The sequence below is a fragment of the Diadema antillarum genome, unplaced genomic scaffold (assembly GCF_040938485.1).
Source record: "Diadema antillarum isolate AM-2024a unplaced genomic scaffold, OU_Dant_1.0 seq00001106_RagTag, whole genome shotgun sequence".
In the NCBI taxonomy this organism is placed as follows: Eukaryota; Metazoa; Echinodermata; class Echinoidea; order Diadematoida; family Diadematidae; genus Diadema; species Diadema antillarum.
The window spans coordinates 484,205-503,855 of NW_027271922.1; the positions used below are offsets into that span (position 1 = coordinate 484,205).

The 19,651-nt window shown below is 39.3% G+C and overlaps 1 protein-coding gene across 1 annotated transcript in view; it reads right to left on the reverse strand.

The window, feature by feature from the left end:
- LOC139743805 (arf-GAP with Rho-GAP domain, ANK repeat and PH domain-containing protein 2-like) overlaps positions 1–19,651 on the reverse strand; it is a 116,798-nt gene that overhangs the window by 15,140 nt on the left and 82,007 nt on the right. Inside the window, exons 21-37 of the mRNA XM_071654259.1 lie at positions 18,732–18,775; positions 17,422–17,785; positions 16,472–16,533; positions 15,842–15,912; positions 9,265–9,367; positions 8,303–8,386; positions 7,161–7,269; positions 6,579–6,642; positions 5,688–5,760; positions 5,232–5,325; positions 4,458–4,670; positions 3,805–3,910; positions 3,556–3,640; positions 2,969–3,142; positions 1,773–1,841; positions 877–994; positions 25–143 (exon numbers count right to left, since the gene is read on the reverse strand). Coding sequence (XP_071510360.1) covers positions 25–143; positions 877–994; positions 1,773–1,841; positions 2,969–3,142; positions 3,556–3,640; positions 3,805–3,910; positions 4,458–4,670; positions 5,232–5,325; positions 5,688–5,760; positions 6,579–6,642; positions 7,161–7,269; positions 8,303–8,386; positions 9,265–9,367; positions 15,842–15,912; positions 16,472–16,533; positions 17,422–17,785; positions 18,732–18,775 — 1,952 coding nt within the window. The remainder of the gene's footprint in view (positions 1–24; positions 144–876; positions 995–1,772; positions 1,842–2,968; positions 3,143–3,555; positions 3,641–3,804; positions 3,911–4,457; positions 4,671–5,231; positions 5,326–5,687; positions 5,761–6,578; positions 6,643–7,160; positions 7,270–8,302; positions 8,387–9,264; positions 9,368–15,841; positions 15,913–16,471; positions 16,534–17,421; positions 17,786–18,731; positions 18,776–19,651) is intronic.

A 19,651-nucleotide genomic window follows, 5' to 3' on the forward strand; every position in this document is an offset into this window, starting at 1 on the left:
TATGTAGGACTAAGAGGATCTCACCACTTCCATGCTTTGTAGAAGACTGTTCTGCTTGATGCAGAGATAGTTGTTGGGTGCTGAGGTTGAGTCCCATGCCTGCACCTCTGATAACACCACCTCGTAGTCAAACATCATTCTCTCTGGGATGCAGAATTAAAAAATACCCACATAGAAAAATGCATAATGAACAAAGTGAGAGAAAAACATTCACACTAAACCATCCACACATCAAGCAACTACTATGGTCAATCAGTAGCATGCATACATGTACTTCGCTGAAAAGTTTGTCTTACCACCAAGCAGTATGTGATTTGTTGTCATGGGGTCATAGCTTACATTTTGATTGTGGGATGATGGAGCACATCAATAGCTGTCACAAATACAATGATTGCTCACAGTCATCCTGTGACACATTATCTCAGACATAAAAAGCAATTAGTGTATGCTTACTACCATACCACAGCACCCTAACTGACACGTGTTGATCACAAATTCTTGCTCATACATTATCTACAGAATGCTTTCCCTCAGCAATATTTTCCACGTCTGCCCGACAAAATGCCATAACTTTCAGTCAAAGAGATCAGAGACTGCACACTGACGAATCACAAACTGTATTCATTTTCCTATGGTAATCTCATAGACTATGGCATAAAAAGCTACCGGGTACACTGTTTGTTTCCATTCACATCTTTTGGGGAAAAAAAAGAAATGTGATTACCAATTTTTAGTTGTATATGTAAATGTGTATTTTCATGTAAATCTTGCTACATTTTATGCACATCGTGACATCTGTTAGGTGTAAATCTGAATATTACTGTCAAGATGCCACAAACTTGAAAGACGTCCCTTTCAGGACCGCTGCTCTCATACCTAGCTCCCCATTTTCCACCACCTCAAAGAGTCCCCAAGCCTTGCCATCTAGAGACGGTAGACGATGCCTCTCAACCACACGGTCAACGACCTCCTTCGCCGTCGTCTTGTCCGTCAGCTGGCGATCGGGAAAGAGAGAAGGTAGGAATGAATTATAACATTATGGCATGTATGCATTGCAAGATCTTAGCAAAGTTGGAGTCCTGGCTTCAGGGATTACCTCAACATTGAGATTATTCACGCATTTGAATATGTGGGAGATGGAAGGGGTTATTACAGTGACAGTATGAGTAAGGCATAGTAGAAAAAATCTGGCCTTTCAAATGATGACCCCCCAGTTTTTTTGAGGACAGCACAATCCCCATCAGATAAGATTCCTTATTCCTCAACAATTTTGTTTTATTGGTTACATGTACATTATTGTTGAGTGGCATGCTCTTGATTATACTGTAGTTATCCTGTTTTTCATGTTCAAACACATTCACACATACAAACACAAATGAACACACACACACGCATAAACAAAGTATTGCTAAAATATTATCATGTACTGTAAAAGTGGAAATTTTCACAGCACTGAAATTTTTGTGCATTTCGTGCAACAAGAAACTAGTGCAAAAATAAAAGCACACAATATTTGCTTACAATATGTTCTAGTAGTTCAAGTCTTGAGAATTAAAAACATGCGAAACTCATCTTACCCAGCCGAAAATATCCACTTTTACAGAAATAAGTAGCAACCCACTACAAGTCAATAAAGTCCTATTTATAGCTTTGTAGTCTCCATTTGCCATTACCACTTTCCTGCTCCAATATGACTTTCATTACACTACTTTAATATCAAATCAACTGGTGAATAAACATGCTACTGACATCCATTTTGACTCAAAGCTTACCGGTACAGAGATTGCGTTGCCTTCGTTCTTATTCCTTATGTAGAAGGACATTACGAAGCCGTTCGCAGCCTGTGGGAGAAGAATCGTGACATCGAGAATAATTTTACGCTGGACCAAATTAGAATATAACACTTACATTGTACAATTACACAGAAATACTACCCTGGTACTTGTAATGACCAGCAGATTGTGGGCAAAGCCATTCACAATACTGAAGTCTGAAAAAAACAAAACTAGTGATGACCACACACAATCATGACATACTTCAACCTAGGCTATGGTGTCGTGTGCTCACAAAATTATACAGCCGAGCTTGCACAACTGTCATCTTTTTTACTTCAGTGGTTCACGCTTTTCTCTTGCTCCCCATCAATCCTGCATATCTCTTTCTGTGACATCATAATCCAACCCTTATTTATACATGTACCTTGCAGCTTTCGTTGGCAGGTTGGTGAGGAAGGGTGCTCTCAAAAAGTAAAGAAATACTCCATCTCAAGTAAGAATTTCTCCTGTGTTTACTCATCACTGCATCACATATTCACTTGTGCAGCAACCAACACCACTTAATGTGAGATTTACCATTTCTGCACATCACAAGGCAAAAATATCAGGCACTTCTACATGCTTCAATCATGAGATGTACAAGTAAACATTATTGCTATTTGATTGCAGAATAAAAGATAGAATATCACACTCATTTGCTTTTGAGAGTCGAAACATCACATGATTTTCTTCTAGCAATATAAATGAGACAGAAGAAGAGCACTCTGTATGAGGTAAGATGTAGGAGATTTAAATCTTCAGACTCGATTAAGGAGGGTAGACTTGGGAGAAAGAAGTTTTAATCAGACAAGAACTTGATGGTGAGCAGGACACTGGACAAGGGACTTTGCACTTTTGATTTTTTTTAAATGCAAATTGCAAAGACTTCTTCTCTTATTCTTTTCACGGGTCATCTCAGATTGGACAAGGGCAGTTTACCTTATGACAACGCAGATGGCACTAATTCACGTACAAGATATCATGGATTTTGGATGACAAGTCATTGTGCAATGTTAATGAGAGCTTTATCATGAACATATCGTTACAGTGAGGCACTCTACATCTCCCAACCTACAGGCTGTTTCCTCCACTGACATTCACTCCATACATAAATTGAGGAGATGTGAGCCAATCAATAAACCAACTGCACCCACCGTCTCATTCTTTGGGTTGGCACCCTCCCTGATAATCTTGCCGATTTTGATGACCTGCTTGACGGCGCGGCTCTCGGCCTCCCAGTCCTGCTCGCTGATGTCGAAGAGCCACTGGTAGTACATCATCATGTCGCCGATCACGGAGATCTCCTTCTCGGCACTCCCGAACGTCGACTGGACATTGACAAACAGGATACACACAAAGGCGGTGATAGCACAATCTGTTATACATCTTGTCAGTATATCAGAGATCATCATAATTGAAGAGTTTGGTCACAAAATGAGTTAAGTCTGTGCTTGATAATTTGAGATATTTGTGATTAAAACTGCTGCTAAAAAACAGAGAAAACAAGAAAATATGGGATATCTTCAATCATTACTCCAAGAATATTTTTTGTTTATGTAACAAGTGTGGTATCACTGCAAAAGCCCATCTACATTTATAGTGGCATAAATGAAGTTTTCACTCAGACATTGTTAACTTATAGTCTAGAGCACTGTGTTAATCAATCAGTTTGACCCCATCATATTTGCCCGCCATCCAGATCTAGATGTCCGACAAGGGTAATAAAAGATTTTACACTTACGTCCGGCAGTGCCATAAGGGTGGGGCCAAACACTGAGGCCAAATTCTTGTCCGTCATCTTGTTGACCACATCATTCTCCCTCACCCTGAAAGAAATCAAAAAATGACACATACAAATTGTAGCATGTAAAGTGGAACATGTGATCTCCATTGCTGATTAAACACACACACACACACACACACAAGAAAAGCCATACAATACAAACTTCCATGTGGAAAGGAATTGTGGGAAGCATGTCACATGACAAACCTTATCAGATGCGCTATGACCGTCTTGATCGTGTGGTAGTGGACCTTGGGGAGCTCTCCCAATAGATACTTGTACCACTGCAGCTTCACTGAGTGGTCCGTATAGTCTGTAATTTGCATCAAAATAAAGAAAAAGGAATAATTGTGTTACACATTTAACAGAAAGAAAAGCAATCTGGACGATGGCAACACATTGGTTTGGGTGACTAATGTCTCATACTGTCTTTTTTTTAAATAGCAGAATAGATGAGTCAGCTAGAGCCATGCTCCTCAACTAACAGGTGGGCTGCCTGTGATAACTATATTAAACTAACAATCACATTACAGCTATCAGACTATGGGTCTCAAAATAATTTGTTGAAGCCAAAGCGGACACTGGGTTGAAAAAAGTTGATAAGTGAGGAGCTAGAGAATCATCTTTCTCTTATCAAAATTCAAATGATTACTCATTAATATAAACAGGACATACACAATATGGAAGAAGTGATATAGAGAAATTTACGCAAAAGGTTCCAATGTTCACTGTTCTAGAACTCTGATGCTTTTAAACTTGCTGGTAACACGGAAATGTGAGAAAAATAGGACAGAAAGAATTCTTGATCATGAGAACGGTAAGGAATCCGCACCCCCTCTCCCCCTTCTCTCAAACCTCACCTGACACTTCTATCCACTTTGAATACCACTCCTTGGTGAAGACGGGGTTGGGCAACTCCCGGAAGTACTTCTTGAGGGCGCCCGCCACGTCGTTGACCTCGAACTCTGCCCGGTTGATCTGCACCGAGCGGGGGTTCACACGGAACATTTCCCGCACCCGCTGGATTTTGCTGGCCGTTCCGCTCAGCCTGTAGATGCCCTCCTGCTCCAAACCTAGTTGTGGAACATTAGACAGGCATAATTCCCTCGTACGCACAGTAAATGAGAACATTTTGTCACTAGCGGTCAGGTCCGTACGCTGGCAATACGCTACATGCAAATGAATGAGGTGATCTTAGGCACCCGTGCACAACACACAAAGGTCAACCAAGGTCACATTTTTAATGTTTGCTTGTTCACTTCCAGTAATGCAGAGTTATGGTGCAGCAGAGCATATATGCATTAATAACATCTGCTTTTTCCCTTTGTATCAAGACTGAAACATTGTCACTTCACAGTAGATACACATTATCAGAGCTTACAGCTGATATTTCTCTTGCCAAATATAACAATTGCAGAGAAAATCTACAAAAAATACATTGTATTAAGGTACTTTGGAGACAGACATACTGCTAGATGCTTTTCATGTATGACTAAACAGAGCTTGCACGGTGCACAGGGAATAATTCTTGAGTAACTACAGGATGTACTACTAAATTGAAACTTGTAGTACTAGAGACATCCCTCTATTTTGGTGGGTAACATTATGCTATTTAAGAAACACATAAGACATACCTTGATGCATGTAGACAAAGTTGATGCATTCTTTCACAATGTATGGAATATGATCCTCAGTTAACAGCTGTTCCTCCAGCTCTGCTCCAGTTTGCTGAAATTAATATTAATACATGTGCATTTAAAAAATAAAATAAATAACCAATCACTAAATTTTTCACAACTGAATCGAATACCAAGCATCAAATTGATTTTTCCCATGCAAACGCTCAGAGGGCAATAAATGGTTGTGAGCAAGCAACCACTGGACTGTTGGCTTGAAGCAACTGTACAGGGCCTACAGGATGCCTACAGTGAGTATTTCACACTCTGGTACCGACTTGTATATATAAACTCATTAATATCACCCCAGTTTCCTCCATTCAGACTTTGTTTCCACCATCATAAACAAACTCATCAAGAGATTATGACTGGTTGCACATCACAGCAGAAATGATGCATCTGATTAATTCTTACCATCGCATTCTTCTGCAGCGCAGACATCCACGCATCGCTGATCTGTTGGGTGTCGGCTCTCAGGTAGATTGTCCTGGACGTGTGACAATCAATTAACACAGTGCACTTAGTATATGCTGACGTCAATATATAAGCAAATGTAACTCTTAGTACTGTGCGGATTGAGTAACTGGGAGGGTTAGGACATCTCGGAAATTAAAATCCTACATCGGCAGGCAGTAATTTGCCCTGATATGATATTATATGTGTCAACATGATGTAAATGGTGATAATGAATCTAAAGACACCATTACCCGTAATGCCCCTCTCCTTTGCCAAGCAATTCCAGACTCTACAAATCGTCATCTACATGGATTTAAACTGGATCTAGATTAGTATTTCTAGTCCCTAAATCTTTTTATCTTCTAGTTTAGGAATGCAAAAGATTATTGAATATCTCTCCCTCTTTCAGCTATTAGAAAGATTCTTACAGCCTCATTACATCATTTCAAGTAAACACTACTTTTTATTCACAAGACCACTTCATCCTCAACATGAATAAAAAACAAGATTCAAGGTGTATCATCTACGGCAATATGGAGCCTTAATTTCTTCAATTTGAAACCCAGGTATGCACTGCTCATGGCGGCATCCACAGTGATGTGGTCTGTCCTAAACACACCACCTTAAATAGCCAAATAACACTAATCACTTGTGGTCACTCCACATGACTAGCAATGGTCAGAAAGTGATATGAACCAGGCCTCTGGTGTCATACAAGTGAAGAATAAATGAACCTTTATAGAATATATATTTAAAAATGCACTTTGGTTGTCCAATGCAAATGTGGGAAGAGAAGCCACAAGGGTGACCAGTGAGAGGTCGTGTGGAAAATGACCTTGACCTACTGACCTGCCAGGCACCACAATGGCTATGTCCTTGACCTGCTCTGAACTCTCCTCCTCCATCTCTTGACCTAAGAAAATAAAACAAAAAATAGAAACATGTATGATATTACTCTTACCTATTTATCTGTCTAGCTAGCATGTATCTACCTACCTACCTACATATCTACATGTACCTACCTAAAGCTTGTATCTACAATATGTATGTACGTATGTATGTATGTACTTTGTATGTATCTATCTATCTATCAATCTATCTATCTATCTATCTATCTACATGTATCTATAATGCATCTATCTATGTCATAAAGATATGCTGATGTAGCAAATGACTATTCTAAGACAATGAATGCAGGTGTAGCGGTTTTCAATTAAAATCAAAGTGGATAAATGACTGACAAAAAATATTTTGTTGTATTTCCTTGCTGTTACGAAGAAAATACTTTCAACAAAATCTTGATGAATTGCTGGAAATTTCTCTAAACTTTATTTGTTGCACTCACATTCTAGAGCTGCTTTTCAAAAACCATCTGTAGTCTGCTATGAAACTCCCCAACCATTAACACATTTTACAGCATTAATGACTCACTGATTTCTTTGGTTTTCCGCAGGTCGATGATCTCCATGCCATCTTTCTCGGCGGAGTAGAAGGATAGCATCTTCCCTTTCAAGAGGAACCACAACCTTTGCCATGTCGTCTGCATCGAGGAAGGACAATAAATTATAGTTTTCATAAAATTCAAAAAATCGATTTTGTTTGGGTTTTTTTTCCCCCCACAAATCTCAGCATGCAAATTAATCATTGCTTAACCCCTTGAGGACGGCTGATTTTGCTACAACACGCATTTCCCATATGCGATAGACACCTGCCCGCATATACTCTGGTCTGGACTCGTTCTCAATGGATTAAGAAAGAACAATCAACAATAGCTTTCATCAAATTCCCCAAAATGATTTTGTTTGGGGTTTTTTTCTCCAAGGAATCTTGGCATGCACATTAATTGTCACTTTTACGCAAATACAGTTCTATATTTTCAATCATGTCTTACATTAGGATCGGGTGAAATGACCTCCCACTTGCAAACTTCATTGGACCTGAATCATATAATCTTATAAATTTCTGAAGTCATCACATGTAGGTTGATACATGATGGCATACCTGATAAGAAATTCCAACATCTTCATTTTAAAAAGTACAAGAAATAAGCCAGTGCAATGTCACAGAATAACAGGAGGAGGTAAGGCGGACCATTTTAATTTGCCATAGCAACATCAGGTGCTGGTGGGTGGTAAAATTTGGTAAATACAAGTAGTAACTAAAACTGAAAAATAAATATTAATCCATTAGGGATACTTGCCGAAACTTGGGAAGGTGCAAGGCACCTCCTATATAAAGCAACATTCTTTAGTGAACAGACTGGGAAAAGTTAATTCCATATCAGTCTGCTGGACATACAATTGTAGCAGTCACATGACATCCAATGTCACATGACATACAATGTACATACCTCTGCATATTCACCATCATCATGTTGTTATGGACTTAAAGGATTGGGGCATGCCTAGTATGAATCTAATGGGGATTGCAATATCTCTGGGGGCAATAGGTTGATGCAACTTCATAGCCATGAATAACATAACAATTCAGAATTCCCAATCCCACCCCCTATTCTCCTTCCTTTAAAGCAAAAAGACAAAACAAAACAATCAAACAAAAAATCTTCTACTTACTGCAGCACGTCCAATTTTCTTTCTTAGGAAACCAGCATACTCGTAATCCTCGCTCGCACTCCACATACACTCTGGAGTATGAAACTACAAACAAAAGGAATACAGAAAACAAAAATCAAAAAATAATCAGTCGGAGAGCATTTGTTCATCTCAAACTACTTTCAATGACTCTCAAGTGGATAATTTGTGGCAAAACCACTTTCTCCTTTGGGTCCGAAACCAGGGACCTTCAGTATACCACTGAGAACACATTGGATGAAAAGATTAGTAGTATCACTAATCAAATATAAGCAATAGAGAAAAATTAATGAAACAGAAAAATGACTGAGGAAATGAGACCTTCAAACAAAATCTACATCAAAATTGAATGTGCATAATATTATTGTCCATTCTATTTGCAAAGGCAAATCTCAAACACATGTAGACATACTATCTTTGTTTCTCACCACATTTAAACCTCTTGCTTTATTCACGACTTGAGTGGCACACAATAAACTCACCAACTTTTGATGAACTGAACATTGATGAACTGAAATTCTTCCGTCGAGATGTTTGATATATTTACGTCGATGTAGGGCAATTTGTCAATCAGTGGCAATGAACATTGCTAACAGCCACCCTTTCTTTCTCTATCTTCCCATCTCAATATTAGAGTCTTAGATTCTGTATTCCAAATCATTTGAATGTTATTGCACATATTTCCTTTTTTTTTTCAAAACAATTTTGGAATCCTTGTACAAAGTATAATCATAATATAAAGAGATCTATATAAGTTTTACTTGTTCGATTGATGCATTACACATGACATTACTTTTTACAGTAGTGTGGCAGGGAATAATGTGATTGGCCTGCTGAGACTGCTTCTTGTTTTGGTGGTCTTGTACAAATAAAAAGACTGAAAAAAAAAAAGGAAAGGATATCAGATTGATGATACCACCAAGTGAATAGGTGACTACACGTACCTTATTGAGGGCCAGCATCCAGTTTCTGCGGTCTGCGGCATCCTCTGCAGCAAAGAGGAACATCCTGCCCAGGACTGTGCCTATCTCAAAGCAGTAGTCATGACTAAATGGCAAGACAAAAAAGGCATATACATTTCCCATGACAAACTGCAACAAGAATGAAAAAGAGTGTTCTTGCATGTATGTGTGATTGATTGTGTGTATGTGCATTTATATTTGTGCACATGAACTTATTTATATAATATGCCTAGATATAAAAAGGCCGAAAGCTTGGAAATAAACTACATATGTACGTTGAACTAGCTACGTCCGTGAATGCCCCATCTTCTCACACTGTATAAATAATGAAGGAGCTACACTGGTTCTGTACACAGTTGGGATCCCTTCTCGCACTCTATTCCTAGATTGTGTGTATATGTAGAAAACTGGAAACACAATGCACTCATGCATTCCACAAAATTTACAACAGTCCTTCCATATTAGTAGGGGCTACTATGTAATCCCGTGAGATTTTTGTGCCAAAATTGATTTTTTTGGCTAACTTTGTCAATTTGGGGGTGCTGAATCCAAAAAACTTTGGTTCCATTTTTTCTGACCACGTCTTCAGTCGCCATTTTGAATTTCAAAATGGCCGCCATAGCAAACTGTATTTTTATCCATATCTCATTAAGTGAGCATTGTAGAAGCTTCAAATTTGGTGCAAAATGCATGGTTGTGATGTCAGACACTCTGGTATGTCTTTTTCTGATATTGTGGATTGTTTTGATACAATTTGTAGGCTGCCATCTTGAATTTCAAAATGGCCGCCATAGCAAACAGTATTTTGAACCACATCTCATACACGAGCATTGTAGAAGCTTCATATTTGGTGCAAAATGCATGGTAGTGATGTCAGACACTCCGATATATCATTTTGTGATATTATGGATTGTTTTGATACAATTACTAGGCTGCCATCTTGAAATTCAAAATGGCCGCCGTAGCGTTTTTATGCATATCTCATGTTGCAATTACTGTAGGAGCATCAAATTTTCAGTAATGCACATGCTTGTGGTGTCTAACGTTCCAGTACAGCTGTTTCCTACTGTAGATCGTTAGATAGGCCACCATCTTGAAATTCAAGATGGTGGCCAAAGAAATGTAATACTGTAACTGTGGTAAGAGCCATAGATGAATTTGCCAAAATTGACCTAGTTAGACCGAATTCATTTTCAGGTCACGCAGAACGATAGCCATTTCTTAATTCAAAATGGCCGCCATAAATTCAGACTGTAAGGACGAGGTTCCAATGACGTCATCAAGCCATCCTGAAGGGCAAAGACTGCGTAAGGAGGGGGGGGGGGGGAAGGGGAAGGGTCCCATACCACTTCCCATAAGTGTGGGCAAGTGTGTAAGCGTTACATCCCACGTCCCACAATAGCCAAGCGGGTATGTGGTTCGCGTACACGTGATTTGTTTTGCCTCTCAGGCAAGACATTATTTGTTGTCATGGAACCTCATTGATATTTATTTTTAATCCCAGTTATTAAATAGTTGAACAAAAGCAAGCATTGATGCGATTAAAGGTGATCTTCAAAAACTTGATACCGCCTCGAGAGAATAAAGACAAACAAGGAAAAGTCTCGCAATGGCAAAAAATGCCATAGTCACCCTACCAGGCATCCCACTCACAAGCGTGTTTGTTGACCACAAAATGAAACAACTCATCAGGGAGCTCATAATTGCTGGATGTATTTCTGGAATAACACAGAATGAATAAGGAATGACAATGAGTAGATTTTACCTGATCGCCCTTGTGTGGGTCATCCTCAATTATCAAGACTTCCAAGATGATTACTGATGTACCGCCAATGATTCTAAAACTACAAAGGAGCAATAATAGCTCAGTTCTGTTGCACTTTGGATGCATCAGAATTCCTCAACAATTTAGAACACAATCTCACGAGGGCAATCTCAAAAATTTTCACTGCATTGAAGCTGATGAATATGGTGCTTGGCAATCAGATATCGGAAACATTCAAGGAGGATATTCTAGAAAGCGATGAAAAGGGAAGTTTTCATGTTCTGTACAAAGAATTTGTATCTGAAAGAATTTAAACAAGAAAAAAAAACCTGTCTGGGATAATATGAGAAAAGATCTGTCTGGGATAATATGAGAAAGGCCAGACATTCAGCTCTTGCAATTGAAATACATTGTGTACGATTGGATCAAAAAGTCATTAAGCTTAAGAGGACCACTATCTTCTTATAACGCTTCTACCGGTACAACAATCTGATAGACTTGTCATTATCGAGTCATTACTGGACGATACAATTATCGGAAGTTATATGAGTTCTACTGTTCTAAGTAATTCCACAGTGACTCTTCATCTAACAATTCCATGGCCTTCTCTTCCATCTGACACAGAACGGGGGAAAAAAGAAACAAAGGGTTCATCAAAGATACCATTGGAGTTGTCACCCGTCACAACGAGGAAGCTGATATCCTCATTCCATTGCATATATTAGATGCTACTTCAAGAGCAACAGAGAATTTCAGAGATATTGATGATTATTACGTATTAGACACTGACATTTTCATTCTCCTAATGGATCTTTGCTTTACTTTTAATACTGCATCGCATGTTGTCTGCTCCATCACTGGAAAAGGAGATGATAAAGTACAATTGACACTGTTGAGAGATTATGTTCTGCAAATTGTTGCGAAAAACAAAGGTCTGCCCGGTCATGCCTTTCATGGCACAGGCTGAAGTTGAAAATTTGAGGATGTCTCAAAGAGCAGATGGATCAAGAATTCTGTAAGCCTGGAATCATGCAGAATGTGCAATGAAACAGTCCATGCTTTCCAGAAGTTGGGCGTGGATGACTTCAACCTGGACAATTTGCTCTCGTAGAATCTTGACACAACACATCCAGAGAACAAAACTCGTAAACCTCCACAACCTAATTTGTGCCTCTACTTCAGGGGAATATAATATGGTACATTGTACATTGTCATTATTTCCAGCGGATATACATAAACTGTGCAATTAAATTCTTTGAGCTCCCTACACCAACGGTATAGCCACAGAATTCATTATCTTGTTCATATGGCAAGAAATGTAAATGTCATTGTTTCTGGAAGAATTTAGAACCAATTCTCCCCTGTGTACAGCCCTATACAAGTGCTGTGACTTCAAAAACACATGCAGGGAATGAGCCTAGAAGACATTAACTAAGTAAATTTCCGATAAATTCTCGAGTATACCCACACTGCTAATATTGTTTATTTGAACTCCACAACCAAATCGTCTGAATGGGGGCATTTAGTCACTCAGACACAATATTTTATTGAGGCACTTTTGAAAGTCATTTGCTTTGACACTAGAATCACATGATTTCCCATTCACAAGTTTTACCCAAATGCAATGCTCTTGAAGGATTGTTTCCCATGGCAGCCATTTTGCATTTTAACGTGGCAGTGTACCTGCAGGAAACAATCCCGCCTATGCAATGATAATACTATTTATTGAAGTGATTGACTTCCACATATTTGTAGGTCCTATACATGAAAGTGCTCCAGCATGCTTGAGTTTGCAGGATAAAGATCTTACAGCACAAAATATGGGTAGAAATCTATCTTGAATTTCAAGATTGGCAGCCAAAGCGAATAATCCATTATAACAGAATGTATAATTATGTGTGTGTATGTTTGTAAAAGAATGTACAATGTACACCTTCATAAACTTGATATGCCTAAAAGCTGCTTGTAACCACAGATATTAGCTGAAAAGCAGCCATTTTGAAAGATAAAATGGCAGCCTAAAAAATGATCTGCAATTTTAGGGAGGGGATCAAAGTGCATCTGAATGTTCAACATCATGAGCCAGGTTTATGCCCGGAATGTGAACTTTCTGTATTGTTTACAACATGAAATATGGGTCAAAATATGCATTCTGGTATGGCGGCCATTTTGAATTTCAAGATGGCCACCTACTAGTATGATATCAAAATGGACAGAAAAAGATGTTTCAGAAAGTCTGATAGCATACGCATGCTCTTTGCCCCTAGTTAGAACCTTACACACTGCATACGATATGAGATATAGGCCCAATTACATATGCTATGGTGGCCATTTTGAATTTCAAGATGGCCGCTAACCAAAATGATCCATCATTTAAAACAAAAATGTATGTGTTAGCATGTCTGACATCATAAGCATGCTTTTTGCCTCAAATTTATACTTTCCATAATGCTTACAACCTGAGATACAGGTAAAAACACAGTTAGCTATGGCGGCCATTTTGAATTTCAAGATGGCAGCCCTCAAATTGTATTAAACACTCTGCAATATCAGGAAATGGTGTATCAGAATGTCTGATGTCATAAACATGCTTTTTGCATCAAATTTGAACCTTCATTGATGCTCACATTATGAGAACTGGGTCAAAATACAGTGTGCTATGGCGGCCATTTTGAAATTCAAAATGGCGGCTGAAGACGTGGTCGAAAAAAATGGAACCAAAGTTTTTTGGATTCAGCACCCCAAAATTGACAAAGTTAGCTAAAAAAATCAATTTTGGCACGAAAATCTCACGGGATCCAATATTTCGACATAGCAGACCGTACTATATGCACAAATCAATCATTCAAGAATTCTAGAAAGAGGATGACAAAACTAGGTACAGAAATAAAAACAGATCACACCTCACATACTCTACACCCCATAAAGAAAGCATGATATTTCATGTATTGGGACTTGCTGGAACAGTTGTGTAAGTAATTGAATTCATACAGGGAGGTGACAAAAAGGAGTGGGCACTCTGCCCTGAGGGGTTTTTCTATCACTCAGCACGGGATTATCTGGGATCAGTACCCCAACGAACAAGTAAACGACCTCTTACGTAACGAGGTCAGTCTGATCGTTATCACTGCTGTTTGATGTTCGATCATCTGGGCCGCGCTTATTTGGCCCTCTCTCGTTCAGAACTTGTACAGTCAACTTCAGTTTTAGGGTGGGGTGTGTTTGTTTACAGGGACGTGGACATAATGTATAGGGGAACCCACAATACAGACTCTGATGACGATCTAGTCTATAAATTCAGCCCCCATTCTATACAAAAATTTTGAAAATCGGCCGACGACAAGGTAAGTTATGACAAGACGATTGTTGAACAATATCCTTAATTTTGCTCCTTCCATTAACATTTTACCGTACAATATTCATCATATATCCTGCACAGTGCGGATAGATGTAGTTTGTGGTGCACAGAAATCAGTGTTTCTTCACTATTTTGATGTATCCCTCCATTGTTCGGTCACGTTCGTTTGCCTGCATTGATTTTTTATATAAGTTTCTGCAGCTGCCTAGATATGCGGTGTGCATAGTCCCACTAATGCATTTTGGTGTGTGGTGTTATTTCGATAGTGAATGATTGTTTTCTGTCTTTTAAAACTCATCGTAGTACACTGTGGAGTGGATAGGGCGGGAAGGAATTTATAGGGTAAGCTTGGCAGATTGATATGCATACAGTTCCGTTAATATCGGTAACTAATGATGATAATATAATAAAACTCGAATCTGGATCCTTGTCATTACCATCCAATGGGTGTTAAAGACGACTAGAATCTAGAACTAGGGGGTGTAGAAATATCGAAGGTGCAGCGTACACTCTCTGGTGCAGCACCTCCCTGTAGAATTAAAACCAACCGGGCATTTGGATCCACTGAATGATATCGAATCAGCTGTAGAGGGAAAGCTACAAGTGCAAACAGAGGGTACGGTTTCCTCGTCAGATCCGAGAATCGAATCTATATCGGCTTCCAAAATGTAGTCGTCGCGTGACGAACGTGCCATTATAGAGTAGAAGAAAGTACGAGAATTATAGAGTAGGGGAAAGTACGAGAATTATAGAGTGGTGGAAAGTACGAATCGAGATCGAGAACAATAAACGCAGTAGCAGCTAGCATGCAGTAGAGCAAATAGGCTATGTACAACGATCAGGGAGGTCTCACCTCCCTGGTACGATACGATACTATAATGTATGTACACAGCAATAGCAGGTGAGCTGTGTGCGAAAACCCAAACATATCGTACAAAGCACCGCGTGTGTGAGAGTTTCCGGCCAAGCGACACACATTGCACATGCGCCGTGTGATCTTAGTTACGAGCTGGAACTGCCAAGAGGCAGTAATCTGATTTGGTGGAATGGTCGCCTGGAGAGCGCGGCTCCGAGGATGGTTCAAAAGACGCTAATCCAGTGCCCACTCCTTTTTGTCTCACCTCCCTGATTTATATAAGCAATTGAGAACTACAGCAACTGAAGGAGAAATGAATAGTATCCCTTTCCATGTTGTAAGTTTGGTGATTTCCAACCAAGGAGAAAATATTGCATTTGTGGTACAGGAGGCAATATTTTGGCCTGCTTGTGATTTCTAAATTAACAGTCTACTCACAGAATTTACAACAAAAAAAGAAAATTGCCATGGAATATATAATATATACAGTATTTGATGTATTTATTAAATAAATTACACTGACAAGAGAGGAAAAAAAAGAAAATATATATATATATGATTGATGCCAGACTCCACTCACCCATGCTTTGGAGGGACGACAGCCACAAACACCATGTCTGTGCCCTCAATCAGATTCTTGGCTGTCGTTGTCTGCAGCATTTGGAGATAAATATACAAACAGCACTATTAGTATTGTGGATGGGAAAGATGTGGGAAAAACACAATAGTGCATCTGAGGAAAATGATATTGCCTGTAACACCATAAGTTGAAGAAATAGATGTACCACAAATCATTCTTTGTAAGCATTCTTTATTCATGAACTTATTTTCATTCAGCTGATTTGTCCCAGGGGCAAAAAAATACCACGACAACAGGTGATACTATAATATCATCTCACTTCATGTATCATATCAATTAAAGCACATATGCATTTTTCAAACATACAGCAAAGCATGCACTACAAACAAGCCAATAACTAGGGTTTACGTTATTGATATTGATTAATTATGAAACAGTATCTTATTACCTTTTATTTGATCTATTAAAATTGATATACAGTATTATAATGGTAACAAATTTCTGAGGGTAGCAAATAGACATACAAGTGTACTTGTTATAAATGTCTGGCATGGACCAAGGAAGATGAATGAATGAATGAATTATTCCACATTGCATACAAAACTTTATATACTGTGATGGAACACTTACCCTCTCATCTTGGTAATATGTAAAAGTGCCATGTTCTAGGAGACAGTATCGCTTCAAGAAATCTGGCGGGAGATGAAAAGAAGGAAGAAGAAGATGAAATATTACTTTCCTCCTCAACAACACTTCTCAGTGCTCATATGTTCAGGGTAGTCCATGTTGTTGAAAGTTATCTACGGTCACTCAGATGCTTCACCAAGTCATTGAATTATGGTTCATCATTTTAATTGTCTCCTTGCAAGCAATCACAAATTTCACTTCATTTTCCAGACAGCATTTTCATTTCTGGGTGATAAAAGCTGCATTTTCCTCCAGCAACTAGCGGTTTCTCTTTTTGCAAATTTGAGCAGTCAGCATGGGGGCTGGATCCATCAAGGGTCAAAATCATTATTGTAGGAGAGACCTATGAAAGTGTTCCATTAGACAAAAGCTATACAATGTATGTATCAATGTACACTGTACATCTGTATTCACTCTCTGACATGCTGGATAAGGGCATACATTTCACGAGTACAAAATTTTGTGGATGGAGACTTGTGAGACAATTTTGTTCATTAGTGGTGGTTAAAATCATGCCCAAGAACCACATTGCCTGAAAGAGGAAGAAGTACATGTACCATTACTTTTCATGGAAATCATCACAGGCATAGCTTCTTTGGACATGCTCCAGATATCAAGACATTTGTATAATATGCACTTGTATCAAGGAACAAAAGTACAGTGTATGTGCAAACTACTAGTACTTTAATATATACTAGACATATTTATCACACATTGATCCCTATGCTTGGTACAAGACACTTCTGCACATTGCAGTCCTTTGTAAGGACAAACAGAGACATACAAATATATTGACAGACAGATATACACTTAGGAATAAACAGGCAGACAGATAAACACATGAACAAACACGTAGACAGAAAAAGAGCAAAGAAGAGATCCTTGGGACCCACCTTTCCTGTTGCTACCAGTCTTGTAGAGATAGCCCGCCTTGCGGATCTGCTCCTGTATGCTGCCTTTACTGCTGGTGAATTCATCCTGTTTCGTGGTGGGGGACTTCAGCACGGGGGGCAGAGGGGCGGGTCGGACCGGCATGTGAGGCGAGCCATGGCTGGTGGTGGGGGAGCCCCGCCCAGAGTCCTCCAGTCCCCTGTCCTGGCTGGGCGTCGGCCTGGCGGTGAAGGTGGGCGAGCCCCCATCTGGGGTCCTGGTGGCGGGCTGTGGCTGCTGGGGTTGCAGGCGCTGGAGGAGCTGGTCACCCCGAGACATAAGCTCCTGCTGGTGGTTGGAATAGTCCTTGTTCTGCTCCAGCAGTTCCTACAACCAATCAGAAAGAAACACCACATTAGCCGCAGTCACACTATGGGAAATTACACACAGTTTGCTTTCCACTATTAAACTCTAGAAGTTTGTGCACACAGTCCCACTATATTATACCAACAAAATTACCCGGTACTCATAGTTTTAGTGATGCAAAACTACCCATGGTATTGGTTTAAATAAGAATCCCCCCTCCCCCCTCCCAATATAAAAATGAAAAAAGTGTTAACAGAATGCCAGCATGAAAAAGAATGCACAGTGTGCTTTAAACAATTTAAATCTATTATCTAGATTTATTAGATCTATTATCACATCAAAAACTTCTCAAAGTGTCAGTCGGGCGCTGTCACACTACATAAAACTACACGTTGTTTCACGCGTAAGTGAGAAACTTCCCAAGTGCATGCAGGAAGCTTCACAGAAAGTTTCTGCGGTAACTTCTCAAGAAGTTTGCTGTCACGTTACCCAAACTACGCGAAACAAAGTACTGGGCAGAGAAACTATAACTTCCTGTATTGTGACCACGCCTGAGACAAAGAGAGAGATATTGTAGGATGAGAGAGAATATAAACAAGCTTTCTCATCAACAATCATACGCTCCATAGAAAAAATTGACAGAATATAGTAGAGGGCACATTTCCACTACAGTAGACTCCTGTTATAACAAAGTCCTCGTGACCGGCAGTTTTCTTCCATGATATCAAAATTTCATTATAACGAAACAAATAAACAACGAAACACATAGAGTGGATAATGTTGTGGCCTGAATTTTTACTTTGTTGTGAGCGGAATTTTGTTGTAACACTGTTCGTTATTACGGGAGTGCACTGTTATTATGATCAAGGTTGACATGTATTTCATTGATAATGCATGGTTTTCAATGACCCCTGCATTTTACTCCACTATGTAAGATAACAAGGCAACAATCTCATCCTGCACTCACCTTTATGACTGGAGAGTTTGAGTGACCAACGGCCAAATCTTTCACTGTATTGGAAATGAACAGGAAAGAAAACAAATGCATGTATGTGTGAAAGACACGACACTGTAGTCACAACACTACTAAAGCATGTTTGTCTTCACACCTATTCTCTCTCATCTTCCCATTGTTTGTCATTAAGCTCTGCCCTGTGGAGTCAATTGAAAGCTTTTGTGGCACCATTACGCCAGACTTTAAGGCAGAGCTAAATAGAGCAGTGCACTAAAACGATCAAATTTTATACATATTAGGTTTATGACAAATGTTTTTCTTGACAACCAGGAAGCTGGCCCAAAACATTGGCACAATACAGCAACCACCAATGCAACAAGCTGAATGTACAATAAAAAGCATGAACTGGTGATTGAAAAAAGCTGATAATGTTACTCGGTCCGAAGAGGGAAAACATCTATCTAAAATTGAAATGTATAAGAGATCCAACCTGTTCTTAGCACTGTTGTGTACATGAGAGGCATCAAAGTCAATGACAACTACAGTGTACACGTTTTACAAAACAAATGCATTGTCATGAAATTAATGCATAAGTGCACACACACATTCCTTTATGTACAATGTAAACACAGAGGCTCATAACACACACAAAGCACATTCCTTTATGTACAAAGTATACAAAGGAGATTATTCCACAGACACACACACACTCATAAAAATCCTTGGAATGTGCACTTCACACCCACATGCTTACCCGTCACCATATTTCCCGCTTGAAACTTGTACGCATCAAATATTGACCAGAATTATGTGTTGAGAGGCAATTTGCATGCACGAGCACCACAATGCCAACAAAGGTTTACTGCATTTGCCTCTACCATATCTTTCCCTGGCTGTGGTAATTAGCAAGGCAGCAGCTGCAGCCGGTGGCA